We start from the raw sequence: 14,231 nt of genomic DNA on the forward strand, positions 1-14,231 counted from the left end.
TGAAGTGGGGAGGGAGGTCCGGTGGCAGAAGCTGCCCATCAGACCGACTCCTATCCTCCTCGGGGCTTGAGCCAATCGACGCCTCGGCGAATTGCCCTATTTACGTCGGACAAAGGAACGGGAAAGGTGTGCCGGTGCCCAGGAGCAAGGAGAAGGGAGGGGGGCACGGCCCCCGCTCCCGGCTGGGCCGGCGGCCGGGCCATGCCGGTGCCCGCCCCGTGCCGGTGCCCGCCTCCCGTTGAGGATGGCGGCGGCGGAGGCGCTTGGGGAACTCGGGAAGAGCCCCCGCTGCCGGGGCGCTCACCGGGCCGAGTTCACCCAGAAAGGACTGAAATCTAAGAAATGGCCACACAGATAAGAGGTCAGTGAAGATGGAACAGAACAATGTGTGCCGCGGCTGAGTCCCCCTTGCCAGCAGCCCCTTTGCAACAAGTCCTCGGTGGAGCAAGCAGAGACCCACTCGCAGCCCGTGGAGGACCCACGTCGAGAAGAGATGCCAGAGCCTGAGCACGGTACGCATCTAGAGTCCGTGGGATGACCCCCGCCGATGGGGAGGTGTTTCGTTAAAGGAGATGCCTGAGCCTGAGACTGCTGTGAATCATGGGCACAGGTCGAGGCGCATTTACGCATCTAAGTCTGTACGGAGACGCATTTCAGGTCGATATGACGACCCACGCCGGAGCGCATTTAAAGTCTGTATGATGACCCACGCCAGAGCGAGTGGCTACAGCTCCTTAGAAGTCCAGGACTGGTAAAGCCCGCACTTGGGGCAAATCCGATGAGGTAAGGTTTTGCACCCCAGCAGGTAGTATTCACGTTTTCGCCGTGAGTAGAGGATCCACTGGAGCAAGGGACAATGGTGTAAGGACTCCTTTTCCTTTAAGAGAAGCGACAGTAACAACTTGGAATGAACTGACCTGCACTCCCCCATTCCCTGCCCCTATGCGCCGCTGGGGGGAGGAGGTAGAGCCGGGAAGAAGAGGCAAAGGGGGGGAGTGGTGTTGTTTTTAAGACCTGGCCTTGTTTTCTTGTTATCCTCTTAAGTAACCGTTTTTGTGTGCTTTTCTCTTTCTAGGTAGCTGTTAATAAATAGTTTGGCATTAAGAAAACAGCCTCTTTTGCCTGGGACTGTGGTTGGTGGGTGCTTCTTTGTTCCTGTCTCGATCCTCAGCTCTTTTATTACATTTTTCTCCTCTCCATTTTACTGGGGTGGGAGAGCTGCGTGGGGTTTAGTTGCTGGATTGGCCTAACCCACGACATCTTTTTTGGCAGATTAAGATACCCACATAATGGTGGTCTTTTGAGATTTTGTGGGGCAGCATAGGGTTTTTGTTGTTGGTTGTAGTGGGTGTTTTTTTTGCATGGTCTATGCAGCTAATCAAAATTTGCATCACATGCTTTAAAATTCTAAATGAATATTCATCAGGAAGACTAGGAAAGAACAGAAAGAAAGGGAAAACCTGAGCTGGTAAGGATAAGCAAAAGTGAGAAACTGGAATTATGGAAAAAACACTGGCAATAAACTCTGCAAAGGCAGCTGCCTTCACTTTCTTTTCCCTATAAGCCATTCCCCCTCTGTCAAAACCTTTACAGATAAGTTTTCTACACTTCAGGAGTGTGAACATAGCCTTGGCTATAGGTACACTTCATACAGATGATGTTTTAACTCAGTTACTTTTAAACTTCCTCTAAGAATCCCAAAGCATTAATGAATTTTCTAGTATTCTTGGGGCTGCCAACACAGCACACTCTCAAAGACAAAGAAATCTGGAGAATAATTAAAACAGGAAAATCATACTCCCTTACTTAAGCTTCCTCTTGCCCTTCTCCCTGCAAGACACAGAGCATAACGCCAACACCCAGACAGGATGTGCTCACTGCTTGACTGCGCTTAGCATTCAGTATGTGATAAGACTGTGAACTACTGCAGATAATGGAAGTTTGGCTGAACGACACAAAAATCAGTCAAAAATTTGTAAGTATTTGCTACATCCTGAAAGAATGCTGTTAATCTGGAAAATATAGGCTAAATCTGTAGCCCTGATACAGGTGACTGACATTGCTGTGGGTAATGTTTGTTTTTAAAACATAGGAGAATGACCAATATTTAAAACAAAAACAAGTTTAAAAAACAAATTGCAAACCATTTACTTCCTCCTGTCCAAACAGACCTCAGCAGCACACAATGTGAGCTAATTCAAACTGTTGTGTAATACTATACTTACTTATCTAGCACTGCTGAAGCCAAGAACTGAGTGGGGGAGGTACCAACAGACGGAAAGAGCAAGAAAATTAGTGCCATTAAGCTGAAGCAAACAAGTCATCATTTCACGTATCTGAGGGGAAAAATAGTGGGTTAATAAGGAGAATGATTATTGAATAACTAGAAGCAAAAAGCAATGTACAAGAAGATTGAGGATGCAGAAGAATAAAGGGCAGGAGATGAGACTATCATGGGCGCACGTCTTACAGAGGTGAGCCACTATTTCACCACTCACACTTTGAAGTACCCGCAAGGACAAGATCAGGTGAGCAAGATGGAAATAAGTGCAAAGGGATCACAGAGAAGTGGAGATAAAGTAAGGTATGGAACTGCTCAATTTGCGTGAGAACAACTTCAAAGCACCATTCAGATGTGAAACTAAAGGAAAGGAGAGCAGAGTCACCCAACCCTTGCTCAGGAAGGCCTGGGGAGAACCTTCTCAAGACCAGCTGACGTGGTGCTGCAGAAGCTCAATATGGGATCATCGAAAAGCAGTTGATTAAAAGTAAATCTTACAAATAACATGAAATGCTTAGAAGGTTTAACATTGGAAGAAGTGTGGGTAAACATATATTTAAAGAACTACCAGGACAGCCAGTGATGAGAGGTGGAATAAAAGGAGTATCTTTGAGAGTGAGAGAAATCAAATCATATTTCAGCAGTATTTATCTGATACGTTTGCCCCTCAAATCTCCACTGAAAACTTTCAGCTTAACACAGGACACCTATTCCAAAAGAAGCACCTTAAATGCAAAGCAAGTGACACCAGACAGTGATACCCCCACAAGGCACAGGGTGACTGACAAACCACATAAAGTTATTTTACAAAGAATCTGCTCAAAGGGCAGATTTGGCACAAGGTTTTGAAAAGGGGAAAAAAAAAAAAATCACAGGCATAAAACTTATATGTTGCTCAGCTTAGGACATCTTTATTCAACTTCCTAACCACATTGACCAACGACTTAACTATGCCGAGGAAGCAGAAGGATCTCCAATGAATTTTGGTTTCTTTTTTTTTTTCCTCCAATTTTCACTTTCTACCTGAAAAAACACAACTTTTCAGCTTGATATAGTTCGTTAGTAAACTGCAGCTTCAGCGAGGAATGTAGTGAGTAGAAAGTGAAATACAACGTGTTAATAATTTATGTTTGGTATGGCACAGTATCAGGACGGTTGGACTGGATGATCTCTAAGGTCTTTTCCAACCTAGAAATTCTATGATTCTATGATATATGGGAATCTCTTGGTCCCTACCAAAGCAACTGTTAGAAAATAATCATCCAATCATCATCTAAGAAATATTTGCAATTTAATACTGTGCTCTTGCTCGTGTAGGTGTACAAAAAACAAAGTGATGCACAGGGTCACTCTAACTTTGTGCTGTTGCAAGCCCATTAACACAGCTCATATTAAATACTGCACTGGGACATCTATACCCAATACTCACAGTGACATTGCAAGAATATTGCCTTTTTTAAAAATGAAAGAATAATCTCTAAAAGCTCCTGAATGCACATATTAGAGTTTTAAGCTCAACGCATAACAAAAATATCAGTTATTCTTTAAACATAAAGGCAAGGATTAAACAACCCAGAAGTTGTCTCTCCTTCACACTACTGCAGTTCACTAGTGACACAAATGAGTCATCCAGCATCATTACTTCTAAATTTTTCTACTTTAGAATTGTGTTTGAAAACTACTATTTTTATAAATCGATGTGAGATCTTCAAATAAGAGGCACTAATAGTATTATTTGTTATTATCATGCTGTATTGGATCTGGCTGAGATGGAGTTAATCTTCCCTATAGCAGCCCTCATAGTGCTGTGCTTTGTATCAGTAGCTAGAAAGGTGTTGATAACACACAAGTGCTGTGGCTCCTGCTGAGCAGTGCTCACACATCGCTGAGGCTGTCTCTCCAACGTTCTGCCCTTGCCAGTAGTCTGGGTGTGGGCAAGATGTTGGGAGAGAATATAGCCAGGACAGCTGATCCAAGCTGACCACAGAGACACTCCATACCACACAATGTCTGCTCAGCAATAAAGCTAAGAGAAAGAAGGAGGGGAGGGGACATTCGTTATTGTGACGTTTGTCTTCCAGAGCAACGACTACATGTACTGAAGCCCTACTTCCTGGGAAGTGGCTGGACATCGCCTGCTGATGGGAAGTAGAAGATAAATATTTCGTTTTCCTTTGCTTCCATGCACAGCTTTTGCTTTTGTTTTATTAAACTGCCTTTATCTCGACCTATGAGGTTTTCCATCTTATTTTCTCCCCTTTCCTTGTCCTGGTGAGGAGGAGAGTGATAGAGTGGCTTGGTGGGCACCTGGCATCCAGCCAAGGTCAACCCACCACCCATGCATATACTATAATCGAGCATGAGACACAAACAAGCCCTTAGAAAATGACCTGTAGAGATCTATCACCTCCCACTGACCTCCTTCAAAACATATTTGGATCTGTTCCAGCCTTTTATTGCTCTTTGGCACTAGTAATCCACAATTTGATCATTATAAAACATTCACAGCAGATGTGCCTACAAACAGAGCACCAATGATTTAAGTGGATAAGAACAGGAAGAGATGAACTCTCAAGAAACAAAGCTCCTGAGTTTATGCTAATAACTTTAATTTAAAAGACTAAATTAAGGAGAAACATGCAGATTTCCTTCAGCTCTTCTATTTTGGAGTTAAGTCTCATAAGTGCTGCTCATGTCAGGCCTCTTTTACTGTAGTTCCTCACAGTATTCTAAGTGAGTATTTCTGTATTACTAAGTGTTTTCCTAAATTCAATTTTTGCCCTCACTAAGCATCACAGCAAAAAAGACATCAGTATTGTTTTGGCAGAGGGGAACATAGTTGTCATGCAATTAGCTATATAAAGCTGCCTTTGTTCTCTTTCCCTGTTTACACCATAAAGAAGAACAAATATGATGATAAGACGGAATCAGAATGAACTAGAATTAATTTGTCCAATGACAAATACATTCGAACAATTACTGATCAGAGTCAGTGAGACAGACTCTCCATTCTACATGAATGAAGATATGTTGTAGATGGAATAGAGTTTTTTATTGTCAAAAAATAGTTAGGAATTAATACCCTATCTCGTACAAAACCAGAATAGAACTAGCAAAACGAGAGAGCTGGAATAGCGTGTTATAGTTACAACAATACAAGGCACAGGTAAGTTTTCATTCTCAAAACCAGTTTTGAGTCAGCTTTGAAATATAAATCTGCATGGAGTGGAGGGCTGCTATTACTGGTCAATTTAGTAACATGTAGAAAGCCACTTTACATAATTTTACTGAGTTTACATTCAACATTGGTTTCACAATTCTTGTTCAGTTCTTACTTCTGTACTTCTTCTTTAACTTTACTTAGAGTAAAATAGCAGTTCCACTTGGTAAGAATTCAAAAACATCAGGAAACATTTAGAAAAAAAGTGTTTGGACTGAACATATGTATCAGAAATCCTTTAGATGAAATTTTACAAAGAGTATCTCAGTTATGCTTTACTGGGCAAGGTGGGGAAGCAAAAGGAGTGGAGATCTAGAGCTTTTTTCTATAAATTAGTCACCAGAAAGTGTTCATCATTTCTCCTGTACTCCAATTTGCTTCATTCTATCATTCACAGTAGCATAGCTATCTATAAAACTTAAAGAACTTACTTTACAGTGGTCATACTGTTGCTGTAAGGTTGGAACATCCCCTCCAATGGGCATTTGCTTTTTTAGTTCTTCATCTTTCGCATTCAGCCATTTGATTAACTCTTCCAGTGATGTCAGCAATCTGTTCCACTTCTCTGCACTGGCCTCCAAGTGAGCCCTGTGAAACAACATAAAAGCATCTTTATAGCCCTGAACGGCAAAACCAGCATGGGAATACAATAACTAAATAAAATTGCTCCATCATTAAGAATGTTTCCAGTGTTTAACTGCAAAGCAACTTTGTGTTAAAAAAGCCACTACTTCAAAACGTTTTGCATAGCAAATGAAATTAAGCAGAGAAAGAACAGGGGAACACAGACAAACATGTACCTGATGTTTTAATTTATCTAAAACCTTGAACACTGCACATTTAAGCAAAATGCTGTGGTTTTTGTGACTCCGCTACCGCAGTGCACAAAGTAGAAGCGTCATTTTGTGAGCTAAAGCACTGCAAAACTGAACTTTCTCATGCCAGGACTTTGACTCCCCAGCAACGAAAGCAACAAGTTCTCGCAGCAGGGATCAGCAGTAAATTGCCTGTGCTGCTGAACATATCCGTGACACAGATTATTTAATACGTCATCTTTAGTCAACGGTGAGTTACTACAGAATGAGCATAGTGAATCTGTCCCTCAGTTTAATTCACAAAAACCCTGGGTTCCACAACACCCTTTTCTATCCTGTTCAAAAATACCTTGACTTGATGGCTTCTCCCTGTAGTACCTACACAGCTGCAGCAAAATATTCCACAGGGACCAGCTATCCCCCTTTTACTGTAGACATTCTATGTTATGGATTCTTTTGAGACCAGCATGTACTTAGTTTATACAAGTAATCAACAATGTATTTCTCTACACAGGTGATGGAGTAGAGCTAAGTCCTTTTCAGTGTAGTCTCACACCAGCTCTGCACCTTCCTGCCCCGATTCTGACAGATGAGTGAACTGAACTTTACTATTGTTTCATACCTTTTCCCCTTCCTATTTTGCACATGGATTTTTATCTTTTTTTTCTGATTCACTGTAACTCGCATCTTCAAACTTTCATCTGGCTTCTCTTGTATTACCGTCTCAAACGGCATTCAAGTGAATGTTTGGGACTGATATGACAATGGTTGGATTGAAGGGGTCATGTGCTGCAAGACTAATTTCAAGGCAAGCTTAGGTCTGGAGACGTTGAGATCTCCCAGGAATACTAGGGCAGAGGAACCAAAAAAGCAGTCAGTCAGAGTGCATGGGAGGGAAAAAGATACAAAGAAAAAAAAACACAGAAAAAAAAATCACGTTTCTGAAAAAGATAAACTAACTTTAGGAAGAGGAATCTATTCTCCTTCACTCCATTCAGGAAAGCACTCAGGTAACTATTTGTGAAAACAAAAATTAAAGTACTTGCTAGAGGTGATGTTTTACTGCCTACAGTTTTGTGAATCACGGTTTCTATAGTCCCTGTTTGCTCTCACTGATACCTTCCTCTCGGCACTGAACTCAAGCTAGCTGCTTGTAGCCCGGGCCTGAACAGCTGAGCCAGCATCCTGCGCTGCAGTGAATTACCAGTGAGATGTTGCATTTGCAGTTATACATGCACAGAGGAAGAGCATCCTAGAGGCCTTGGTTTGCAGACTAGCAGCTCATGAGTGAAACAGACCGTCTCAGCTCTCCTGGCCTCTTTTCAGTTCCTTAATACTCACTGACCAAAACTACTTTCAAGGCAACCAACTTGTTTTTCCTGTACGGTCAGTATTAATTCTATAGCAAGTCAGAGCAGAAGGTACCTGCTTCAGAGCTGGAGCATTCACCATAGTTGGCCCCTGAAGCCCTCAGCCACGCTCAAGAGCACACTCCCAACAGCATGGGGTGGTCCACATACAATGTTTACCTTCTCCTTTTCACAACTAGCTTGACATCCCATCAAAAACACCCTTGGAAATACCAAGCTGCAAAACATTGCATATATATTACCCTCAGGTGCTAAGTACTCAGAAACAGCTCTCCTTTCTGGACATGAAAAAAGAGTTATATTCCCTATTAATCAGGCAGAGGGGAGACACTGCCCTCTCATCTAAGCCAAGACAGCCCACATTTGAATTTACAGTTTTGCTGTTAGACTCTCAGATTATTACAAAAATAAAACATCTTTATGAATTTCTAGAAGCAACCACAATTAAAATGTTCAGATCTATAGCTTTCCATACATTTGATGGTGAAATCTCTATTCAATTATGAGTTATTACTATATCTAGCACACTTAAGCAGCTCTCACCTCTAAAAACTGGCACTCTCTGAGGCTTCAAGATTCCGCTCTAATTATTTAGTGGAATTCTTGTATACAAAATTAATTGGAGTTTTGTAAGGGGGAAGAAAAACCTTGCAACTAGTTGAAGGACAATTTAAGGGTGACTCACTGTTAATTTAACATACAATGCAATAATACTAATAGTGAAAAAAACTAATTTGATATTAATGTGAATGATGTGGTATATGATTCTAGATTAAATACGTTGTAATTTACCACTAGTGAGTACCCATGTGAATGCCAGATTAATGATGGTAGCAAAATATCACTAGCACATGGGTTTCCAAGTCCAATGCAAGCTAAACTGGTCGGGGTAGAACAGTAAGGAGTGGGGAGGAAATGGACTACACTAACGTGGACTTTAAAATTCTCTGAACACAAAGCAAGTTAACTTCTCTCTTGAAAGGTCAGAAAGACATTAGGGAGAAAAAAAAATACACAGGTGAAAACATCACATCAGCCTGGATTTTTGCTGAATGTTACCCTTCTAATCTTATCAGAAGCAATATTGAGAAAAAAAAAAAAAAGCAAGGTGCAGCAATAGCTGAAGAGTGGACACAAGCATTCAATTCTCTTGGAGAGCAGAGACACATGCATTCAGCAAACCCTATTCCAAGCAGATTCTTCACAGGAGCAATGGGATTAAGATATGCTCCAATTTGCATTTCAATTTAAAGTGTTAGTATCACCATTTACATTTATCATACAGACATCATAAAAAAGAGTCTATAAGCTATGCTGAAGTTCTGAAATATTTCTTGGACTTCTCTTCTTTCAAAGACAGGATTTCTGGCCTTTGTTTTGGAATTGATACTTCTACTGATACACAACCTGCAAACAAAGCTTCAGATGCTTGTGCTGAAGTGACAATTGGCAATCTCCAGAGATTCGCCAGGTCAGGTGGTGGCTTAAGAACCTGCTCTGATAAAAAATACAGTTCAGTTACAGGTGATTGTTTTGTTTTGAGCACTGGTTGGAACAATATTCCCCAGTATCAACCACCTGGTATTCAGAAGGACTCCAAAGGGAATCCTGGATGAGCTTGAAAAACACAGGTGCTTCCATCCAGCTGACCAGATGGAAAGCACCCCCCCTCCACTCAGGCTGAATAAAATCATCCAGAAGAGCAGGAACTCTGGCATAACTCCCCTTTTGTTGACCCCAAGAGGCTCTTCACAGCTGGAGACCTCTTCAACTTCTGCTTCTGCTGTGGAGGTAACATTTGTCCTGCTAAGCGACAAGGGAACACATGGAATAAAAAGACTGGTGGGTGGTCTAAGTACAGAGAATCCTTCTGTTTCTCCCATAGTTTTACCTCTACCCTCCCCCAAAAACTAACACCGTAACACCTCCTGCCCCAGGAGAAAAGAATCTCTCCTAAACATTTGGCTATAAAAGGCAGATCCTCACAAATCTGCAGCTTTGTTTTTTTCCTGGGAAAAAAAAAAAAGATAATAAAGAGAGAAAAAGAAAGCAGCATGAATAAGTCTATGAGTCATTTCAAGGAGAAGTATAGTCCTCTAAGGTGGTGTCATAGTCACAACAAGTACAGGTTTAAATAGTTTCCGTACATTTAAAAATGTGTCACAAGAGTGCTGCTTTTCCAGGTTGGAACTCCCTCTAGTTACAGCAGGAAGGAAGTAGAGTCACCACAGCGACTAGCACCATCAGCTCTGAGGACTGAAGTGACAAAGAAAAACTCCTACCATCTCTAAGGGAAAGCAGTACTTTTAGCAACTAAAAATCAACGTAATCAGAATGTACACATAGCTGAAACCATTCTAAAAAACCTCAAGAAACCTTAATTCAGAAGCACTATCCCAAGCTAACACCCATAACAAAACAATCATTTTTCAATCATCAGTCCTAGCATATAACAAGGTTATATACTGTTCTCACAAGACTCATCCATACAGCTTTGCTTTCCAATTCATCCTTGCAATAAGGTACACCAAGAAAGCAAAAATTGAAGGCAAACAGCTAGATCAACACTCTGACTTCGTCTCAGTCCTATGCCTTGTTATTTCCCTATGAAGGCTTTCAGCGCTCTTGCACAAGTTAGACAAGTGAACTGCAAAGAACAGGGCAAAATACATGAACTCAGAAATGCTACACTCTTTTCAGTGGCAATAGAGATTTGAAAGGTTAATTTGAAAGGTTAATTTACTTGTCTTATACTTGCTCCCGTATTCTGTTCCTTGCCTATCTTTTAGTCGTAGGTCTGCAGCATTGCAGGTTACCAGCAGAGTAACACATTACAAACATCAATTTGAAGGCCCTTTTTTTTGGCTATCAGTTTCTCCCAAATTGTGATCAACCCCAGGACAGGTCAAGCAGCTGAACTGTTCTTGCTGGAACGTCACAGTTGCTAAGTTGTTATCTTATGAGCTTGTTTTAATCTTTCTCTCATGCTGACTTATTTGTGAGTAGAGCTCATTAACAGCTCAGGTTTAATAGCTCTTGCATTAAACCACTTGTGTGATGGGGCCAGTCTCTGCAAGCCCCCACACTGAACTGCTTGGTTCCTCTGGTTCAAGCTCTGTCTATGGGCTTTCGTGGAGGTCATTTACCTGTTTCGCTTAACTGTTTAGCAGGTTAGTGATGAGGTAAGTGGAGACGAAATGTTAATGTCACATTTTCCCCTCTATCACACTCTTTCAAACTCTTGTGCCTGAATTCCAAGCCCAACTAATTTTTCTGGCCTTTGGAAAATTCATATGAATGCTTAACATTGTTCTGTTCTATTAAAAGAACCGTTTCCTTTAATCAGCAAGCAGTTGCAATTAAAAGCCCTAGAAAATCTTTTCTATATAATTCACTTTAATGCAGAATTTTATTCACATTAATGAATATGGTAATAGCTACTTCCAAAATGACATCGCAAAGATTTTAACTACGCTTGGAGGGTCAGTGAGTTTGGCACTGGCAGGATCAAAAAATTGTAAAATGCATTCCTTGATTAATATGTATTTTAAAATATTTCTTAATTGAATAGCAGCAATAAAAAAAAATTACTACCAATATGGATCAAGACACTTCAGATGCACGTACTATCGAATTATTAATTTCTGTGGTAAAAACAAAACCAAACTCCTGATTTCTCCTCACAGTAATTGTAGATTCACAGAATTACTTCATTGACATTGCTATTGATTTACAATAAGGAAAGAATCAACAAAATTTAGTACAGATTGGCAAGTTACAACTGCACAGCTCTGGAGAGGGAAGAACAAGTAGTTAAACCTGCATGGTGACCAAGCGCACCAAGTTTTAATATTTGGGCTCAGGGGTCTTGTACGAAAGAAAATGTTCATTTCACTTCAATGCCGTGGTCTTATTTCTCAAGCCTTTTAGAAGACAGCAAGAGTGCCCCATTCGTGTCTTGACATTTTCATTACTTACCTAATGTTAGCCGACTTCGCCTTCAGGTCATTCCAGCGATGGTTCATGTCATCAAGCCGGTGCTGCAGCAGGGCAGCTTCCTCAGAGTTTCCCAAGGCTTTCACCATCTTCTGTCTGTTTCCATCAATGCTTTTAAAGATGTCATTGTGAGCATCAATCTCAGCTTGGATGTCCTGAAATATCAGCAAAATAAGTCCAAACATCTTAGTTCTCCAAATAAAAGAAGGCAGAGCTTATTCTCGTCAGCACTCTCAAGCACTAGAACAGAGCACATAGTCTGGCTTTCCTGGGTGACTCTGAAAAGAGACGTAGAGGGGAAAACCTGCAACCCTATTAACGTCATTATAAAAGGTCTAGCTTTCTTAAGTGAGAAAAAAGGAGTTTGAAAGTCATCTGTGACTGTGAAACCGGACTTAGAACTAGAAACACTCAGTCCTCTGCATGATTTTGTGGCACTGAAGGTAACTAATTGTCTACTGCTCTCCCACGCGTTTCACACGCTGCAGCAAGTGCACTAGAAATCGTTTCCTGCTCAGAAATTACACAGAATCAGCCTGTTTTCTCTTTCCTCTTTGAAATAAAACATTGCAGAAACCTGACACAGCCCAGTGAAATTCAAACTCTGTGTAGTGCTTTAGGTCATATGCAATGAAAGCCTTTAACTAAAACCTATGTCTTTAAAGTGCAGCTAAATGACGACAGCTACCATAGCTCATTTTTACAATTAAACTACTGCACACCATAGCCTACAGTATATGGAGAGGTAGACTTAAATAGCAGGATGTATTATAATCCGAATTTCATAGTAAATACAGAAGACAAAAAGTGCTTGTGATTTCAATTTAGCTTATTCCTTTCTCCTCCCCTTAGAAATTAAATGTATTTTATGCTCTGATCTACCATCTGCCTCAAGAAACATATTCCAGATGTTGTCTTCATCTAACTAAGCACAGTATTATTTTAAAAACACATTATAAGAGCAAACAAAACTTCCTGCATCACTGTCAATGCTTTCTAGCATCCATATGTCTAGATATACTCTAAAAGAGCAATGTACATGTGTGGAGAGCCAGGAGGTTTACTGGCTTTCTCAATAGGATTAGTCAGCAAAGACTGTGACAGGAACTTGATGCAGATGTGAGTAAGCTTCTTTTGCAAAGGAAGAAATTCAATAACTGAAATCCCTTAAAAGTTTTTATTCTTCCAGACAGTTCTTCAGTAATCTCCATCTGTCCCCAGGAGCAGGAAAGGAGAGGGCTCTTGTACCTTCCCATCCTCAAGATATAGTCCTGCACCTTAGAATGGCTGCTTGCACATTTACAATCAATAGCTGGAAACAGTGGAAAAGCAGCTGTGAACTTGAGACAGCAGGAAAGCTTTCTTCAGTTAGGGAAGAAAGCCAAAAGAAGTAAGGATATAGCTGGAGAAGTGGGGGAGAAGAGACAGAGAGGGAAAGGGGAGGTGAGGTGAGAGAGAGGGAGGGAGGGAAGGAGGCATCAGTGAAGCTCTGGCTCTCCAGCCGAGCTACTATGTGACTTTGGACAACTACCAATTCTTTGCCCTGAGTTTCACTACTCAAAACAAGTAAAAAGACACTTTTGCTGTCTTTAAATCATCCTGATAAAAATCACCATTCTGAAAATAGATACAAGCAACTATATTTAAAATGAAAAACCAAGATGGAAGTGTCTGATGATCAACAAACCCAAATAAGACTGCATAGTCATCAGTTAAACAAATCAGATGCTTATATGAAAACATTTGCAGCTCCTGTCCTTACACCTCCAACACGTAAGTAGACCCAGTGAAAACCAGCTCAAGTCCACACAGCAGGAGATACAACCACATACAGCAGTTACAATTTTAATTGCACACTAATCTGTGCTACCAAAGCCTGGCCATGTCAAATCCGTTTCTATGACTCTTTAAAGTTATGAAGGAAAACTTCATTGAAAACAAACTGATCTCTAATTTTCCATTCTACAATCACAATATTCATTCTAAAGCTATTGAGAACCTTCACAAAACATTCTAGTTTTGATTACGTTTGAGAGGACACTTAAGCATGCATGCTTAAAAATGTTTCATTCAAAATAGGTTTGATTCTTGTATTTTCCAGTCATCATGTTACACTGATTAAGGCACAGTAAATCCGCTGTTTGCATTCTTGAGTTCCATCTGTGATGGCCACGTTGCGACAGCTCAGTTCAAAGAATCAACTTTGCTAATTAACTTCTCTTTCTCTTTTCTGATTTTCATTTTCCAGAAAAAAAAAAAAAAAAAAGAAAAGCACTGCCAGCTGATGGATAAACCAACAGGATTGATATTAAAGTTAATGAATACCCGTGCATCACAGCCCTCAAAAAAAAAGAGGGAGAGAAATCCAAACATGTCCCACATCGATCTCCCTTAGAATTTCTTATTTCAAATTGGGAAGAAGAATTCTATCCATTCTGTACACATTTCAATTCATGTTCATCCTGATCTATTATTTCTCTTTTTCCTGCCTTTTTCTTGGTCGTTGATTCTCCATATAATTCTCCATTTTTCGCTATATGGTAAAAAGG

General features: G+C 40.6%; 1 protein-coding gene across 1 annotated transcript in view; it reads right to left on the minus strand.

Moving 5' to 3' along the window:
- Nucleotides 1–14,231, minus strand: part of UTRN (utrophin) — a 366,325-nt gene that overhangs the window by 122,952 nt on the left and 229,142 nt on the right. The window contains exons 52-53 of the mRNA XM_086631518.1: nt 11,665–11,837; nt 5,933–6,089 (exon numbers count right to left, since the gene is read on the minus strand). Coding sequence (XP_086487644.1) covers nt 5,933–6,089; nt 11,665–11,837 — 330 coding nt within the window. The remainder of the gene's footprint in view (nt 1–5,932; nt 6,090–11,664; nt 11,838–14,231) is intronic.

This window comes from Tauraco erythrolophus, chromosome 2 (genome assembly GCF_009769465.1).
Source record: "Tauraco erythrolophus isolate bTauEry1 chromosome 2, bTauEry1.pri, whole genome shotgun sequence".
Taxonomy (NCBI): domain Eukaryota; kingdom Metazoa; phylum Chordata; class Aves; order Musophagiformes; family Musophagidae; genus Tauraco; species Tauraco erythrolophus.